Genomic DNA, 5,272 nt, shown 5'->3' on the forward strand with positions numbered 1-5,272 from the left:
TTTTTAACTTAATTATTGAGAGTTGCAAATACATAGAAATGTGGACAGAAAAATATTGGGGATTCCTGAGCACATGTCACTGGCTCCAGGGGCCATCAACCATTCTGTCCTGACCCCTCCTCCCCCACCCACATCCTTCCTTCTGCATCGTTGTGAAGCCACCCAGACAGCAGCATGCTTTCTGCATAAGATATTTCAGTAAAAGCTCTGAAAGATGAGGACTGTTTTTTTGTTCTTTAATTAAGGTGAAATTCATGTAAGTAAAATTAGCCACTTTAAAGTAAACAATAGTTCAGTGACATCCAGCACGCTCAGTGTTGTGCAGCCATCACCTCTATCTAGTTCCAGAACATTTCCATCGCCCAAAAGGAAACCCCGTCCCCACCAGCAGTCACTTCCCATACCCCTCCCCAACCCTTGGCAACCACTAATCTTCCTGTCTCTATGGATTTTCCTGTTCTAGACATTTCCTGTAAATGGAATCATATATTGTGTGGCTGTTTCTGTCTGGTTTGGACTGTTTTTAAAACAAAAGATTTGAAAGCAGGATCTCAAAGAGATATTTGTACACCCATGTTCATAGCATTATTCACAACAGCTAAAACATGGAAGCAACCCAAATGTCTGTTGACAGATGGAGAAGCAAAATGTGGTCCATTCGTACAGTGAAATATTATTCAGCCATAAAAGGAAGGAAATTATGACATATTCTACAGTGTGGGTGAACCTTGAGGACATTATGCTAAGTGAATAAGCCAGACACAAAGGAACAAATACTATGTGATTCCACTTATATGAGGTCCCTAGAGTAGTCAGATTCACAGAAACACAAAGTAGATGGTGGGTGCTGGGGACTGGGGGAGGGGGATGAGGAGTTTGTGTTTAACGGAGACATTTTCCGTTTGGGAAGATGAGAGTTCTGGAGATGAATGGTGGGATGGTTTTTCAACAATGCGACTGTACTTAATGCCACTGAATTATTCACTTAAAATGGTTAAGATGTGCCTTTGTCTCTCCACACCCACTCCGTGCGTATACTCAGTATACAAAGTCACCCTAATGGGATTCATAGCTGGGGCTCTCAGCTCCTGTCCAAGTGCTCCCTACAGGGGTTGTGAATGAGCAGATAACTCCGAATGAGCAGGTGACTCCGTGGGCAACTGGGGCTCTTCCGCTGTGACTTCAGGGAGGAAACGAAGATCACGCACCTGACAGCGGTCCCACCCCAGATCTCAGCTGACTGTGTTCTGGGGGGACAGCATGGGATAGTGTAGAGCACATGGGCTCTGGGCTAGGTTTGTCTTCTGGGGTGTCAGCGCTGCTGCTCACCTTCTTGCCTGGTGTGGGGTGCACGAAGTGTCCCTAGGAAGCGGCATGGGGATAGAGGGACTGCAGAGGGGCAGGTGGGGGGACCCAGATGCATCCACTTGAATAGAAGGCGCATCCCAGGGCCCTTGCTAGGACTGAGCTGTTTCCCCAGAGTTATCATCCTTAGGGCCCGTTTTGTTCTAGGGCCCAGGGTCAGGGGTGTGCCCTGGGGTATCGAGCTCCCCTCTGGCCCTCGTTCCCACCCATGACTCGCTCCCCATTGGCCAGGTGGTCCAGTACATTGGAGAGACCTGCCGCTACCTGCTGAAGCAGCCGGTGAGCGAGGCGGAGAAGCGGCACCGAGTACGCCTCGCGGTGGGCAACGGGCTGCGGCCCGCAATTTGGAAGGAGTTCACCCAGCGCTTCCGAGTTCGCCAGATCGGCGAGTTCTACGGTGCCACTGAGTGCAATTGCAGCATCGCCAACATGGATGGGAAGGTGGGCGCAGTGGGGTGCGGGGCGCAAGTCAGGGTACAGGGATCACGGTGGCCCGGGTGCCATGGCAGAGGCATAAGGCGGGGGAGGGGGAGCTCCTGGGCCCCTCTCTTCCAGCACGCACAGCCAGTCATGTGACTGTTGCCCCTGAGTTCAAGTCTTTGGCGTGGCTGTGTGCCCCTGGCAAGTGCCTCAGCCTTTCTGAGCCTGTTTCCACCTGGAGAGGTGGCAAGGAAAGCAGGGCTCGGGCACCCAGGATGGAGGTGGGGTGCTGATCCCCTCCTACTGGGCAAGTCTTGGGCCTCAGTTTCCTCTTCTGTTAAAGGGGTTAATAGCTCATTGGGTATGTTCTACTTATCCAACACCATGAGCTCAGCACAGCAGCCCCCACTGGCAGCTCTCTACAAACGCGAGCTGTGCCAGTACCCCGATCTGGCTCCAGGGTCACTCCAGGTACCCACTTCCTACCAATCTAGAGGATTTTATGGACCAGGAAGTGGTGGTGGGCCAGCAGATTTCCCACCGTGACTGTAGGGGAGGCTGAAAAGGTGGGAAGAGGGGCATGAGTCCTTGGGGAGACACTACTTAATACCCCCCCCTTTTCATATCACCCAAGGTCATGAGCTGAAGTGACACTGGGGGTTCTATTCCAGACTTTGGGGCAGGAGAGGCAAGGTGTTGGAAAGAGGACACTGTGCCACCCTGGGGCTCCTTGCAAACTCAATTTGCCTTATTTCAGGTTGGCTCCTGTGGCTTCACCAGCCGCATCCTGCCACATGTGTACCCAATCCGGCTGGTGAAGGTCAATGAGGACACCTTGGAACTACTGCGGGATGCCCAGGGTCTCTGTATCCCATGCCAGGCCGGTGAGTGGGGGGCCCCACCTAGTTCCCTGGGAGCTGGGGTCCCCACCCCCTGCCCACGTAGTGAAGTCTGAGTGGGGTCTCCATCCTAGGGGAGCCTGGCCTCCTTGTGGGCCAGATCAACCAGCAGGACCCACTGCGTCGCTTCGATGGCTACATCAGTGAGAGCGCCACCAGCAAGAAGATTGCCCACAGTGTTTTCCACAAGGGCGATAGCGCCTACGTCTCAGGTGCGCACACCGTGGGGGCTGGCTGTGGGGATGGCAGCTGCCCTCTTACCTGCCCCTCTTCCCTCTGCCAGGTGACATGCTGGTGATGGATGAGCTGGGCTACATGTACTTCCGGGACCGCAGTGGGGACACCTTCCGCTGGCGTGGGGAGAACGTCTCCACCACTGAGGTGGAGGGTGTGCTGAGCCGCCTGCTGGGCCAGACAGATGTAGCCGTGTATGGGGTGGCCGTGCCAGGCAAGCTGGGGCTTCAGGGGGTGGTCCTAGGGTTTGGTAGCCTCAGAGGGGCCTAGCTAGGAAGAGCTTGGAGGTACAGGTGCCCTTGGGCAGTGCACAACTTGGACAACTGCACACGACAACTTGGGTGGGAGCCACTGGATCTGGAATCACCTCTCCTGTGCGATTTAAGCCTCAGTTTCCTCATCTAGAAAAATGGGATCATGAGAGCTACTCTGGCTCAGGGTTGCAGGAGTGTAGCAGGACTTAATCAGATATGTGCTGCTTTGGTGAGTGTAGCCCAGGTGGAAGGGATCAGAGGCCAGAGGCCAATGTTTGAGGGTGTATCTGGTCCCATGGTGGGGTGAGGGATGGTGTTCTAACCGAGCCTCTGTCTCTAGGAATAGAAGGCAAAGCAGGCATGGCAGCCATTGCCGACCCCCACGGTCAGCTGAGCCCCAATGCGCTGTACCAGGAGCTGCAGAAGGTGCTGGCGCCCTATGCCCGGCCCATCTTCCTGCGCCTCCTGCCCCAGGTGGATACCACAGGTGCGCTCCTTTCCCTCTTTTGGTCTGCCCAACTGCCTGTTGGTTTAGCAACCATTTACTTACTTATCCTGGTTTAGGCCCCTGGGCCAAATCTGACATAACAGTACACAGCCAGCCTGGCACTGTGGGCTTGTGTAGGACCCTTCTCTTATTTTATTTACATAGTTAATTATTTCCATTCCTCACTCCCATCCCTGTTAGGCATCCTGCAGTGTTGTGTGTTTGTTTCTTCATTTTCTGCATTTTTCTGATGATTAGGAAATTTGAGCAAATCATCTCACATCTCTGATCTTTCATCCATCTTTGTATTGCCTCTCACTTTTTCATTTTGATTTGTGGGAGTTCCTTGTAATGGTCTGGATGTTAATTCCTTAGCCATTTCAGACATTGTAAGTCTCTTCTATTTGAGAGTCTGTTAAATTTGTCTATGGTGGCCTTTGTTGAAAAGAAACCCTTAATTTTGACACATACTTATCCTTTTAAAAAAAAATCTTATGATTTGTGCTTCTGAAGTTTTGTTTTAAAAAAACAAAAATCTTATGATTTGTGCTTCTGAAGTTTTGTTTTAAAAAAAAAACCTTCCCAACTCTAGAGCACAAGGTATTCTCCCTCGCCTTTTAATTCTAACTCCAACCTTTATCCTTCACAAAACTCTTCTTTAATCGTCTACTGCAGGGAGTACAAACTTTTTCTTAAAGCCTGGATAATAAATATTTTCAGTTTTGTGGGCCAGTCTCTGCCCAAAAAGTTCAGCTCTGCCTTGTAGTGCAAAAGCAGCCTAGACTGTGTGTAAATGAATGGCCCTGGCTTTGTGCCAATAAAACTTTATTTACAAAACAAGGTGAAGAGCCAGATTTGGTCTCTAGGCTCTAAGTTGCTGACCTTTCACCTATTTTGTGACGGACCCCACCCTGCCTTGGTCTCCTGGGGGTTGGACAGGTGACTAGGCAGGGAAGACATAGTTTCAGGCTATAATGGGGGTGGTCAGAGAGGCTTCCCTGGAGGACAGGCATGAAGCTGGGATTTGAAGGACCAGGGGGAATTCGGAAGGCAAAATGAGAAAGAATGTTCCTGACCAAGGGGATAACCTATGCAGAAGCCTGGAGACTCAGGAGAGAATGGTGAGTTAGAGGCTCTTAGAAGCTCCCTGCTGAGTACCCCCCACCTCTACCTGCACCCCCATAGGCACCTTCAAGATCCAGAAGACGCGGCTGCAACATGAAGGCTTTGACCCACACCAGATCTCGGACCGGCTCTTCTTCCTGGACCTGAAGCAGGGACACTACCTTCCCCTGGACCAGGATGTCTACACCCGCATCTGCTCGGGTGCCTTTGCCCTCTGACACTCTTCCTCTGCTGTCGAGATTCTAACCAGGCCTGGCAAGCTAGGTGGGCTGGAGCCAGACAGCTCTGCCCTATCCTGGGGTCGAGAAACTGGACCTCAGAAAGAAACTGTCTCTCCCCTTTCCTCACTCTCCTCAGCCTGGTTCCCTACTCTCTCCCCTTGCCCTGCCTGTCTTCTGATCCTGTGTCTGTGTGTGTGTCTCTTCTCCCTGCTTCCTGGCTTTAGCCTCCCTGCTGCCCTCATCTGCCCTCATCTTTTCCCTCTTTCC

At 51.8% G+C, this 5,272-nt stretch overlaps 1 protein-coding gene across 1 annotated transcript in view; it reads left to right on the forward strand.

Moving 5' to 3' along the window:
- SLC27A1 (solute carrier family 27 member 1) overlaps positions 1 to 5,266 on the forward strand; it is a 14,339-nt gene extending 9,073 nt beyond the window's left edge. The window contains exons 7-12 of the mRNA XM_006904281.2: positions 1,597 to 1,806; positions 2,543 to 2,669; positions 2,759 to 2,896; positions 2,968 to 3,132; positions 3,513 to 3,659; positions 4,845 to 5,266. Of these exons, the coding sequence (XP_006904343.1) occupies positions 1,597 to 1,806; positions 2,543 to 2,669; positions 2,759 to 2,896; positions 2,968 to 3,132; positions 3,513 to 3,659; positions 4,845 to 5,002 (945 nt within the window). The 3' untranslated portion in view covers positions 5,003 to 5,266. The remainder of the gene's footprint in view (positions 1 to 1,596; positions 1,807 to 2,542; positions 2,670 to 2,758; positions 2,897 to 2,967; positions 3,133 to 3,512; positions 3,660 to 4,844) is intronic.
- The last annotated feature ends 6 nt before the right edge of the window (positions 5,267 to 5,272 follow it).

This window comes from Pteropus alecto, unplaced genomic scaffold, assembly GCF_000325575.1.
Source record: "Pteropus alecto unplaced genomic scaffold, ASM32557v1 scaffold160, whole genome shotgun sequence".
NCBI lineage: Eukaryota > Metazoa > Chordata > Mammalia > Chiroptera > Pteropodidae > Pteropus > Pteropus alecto.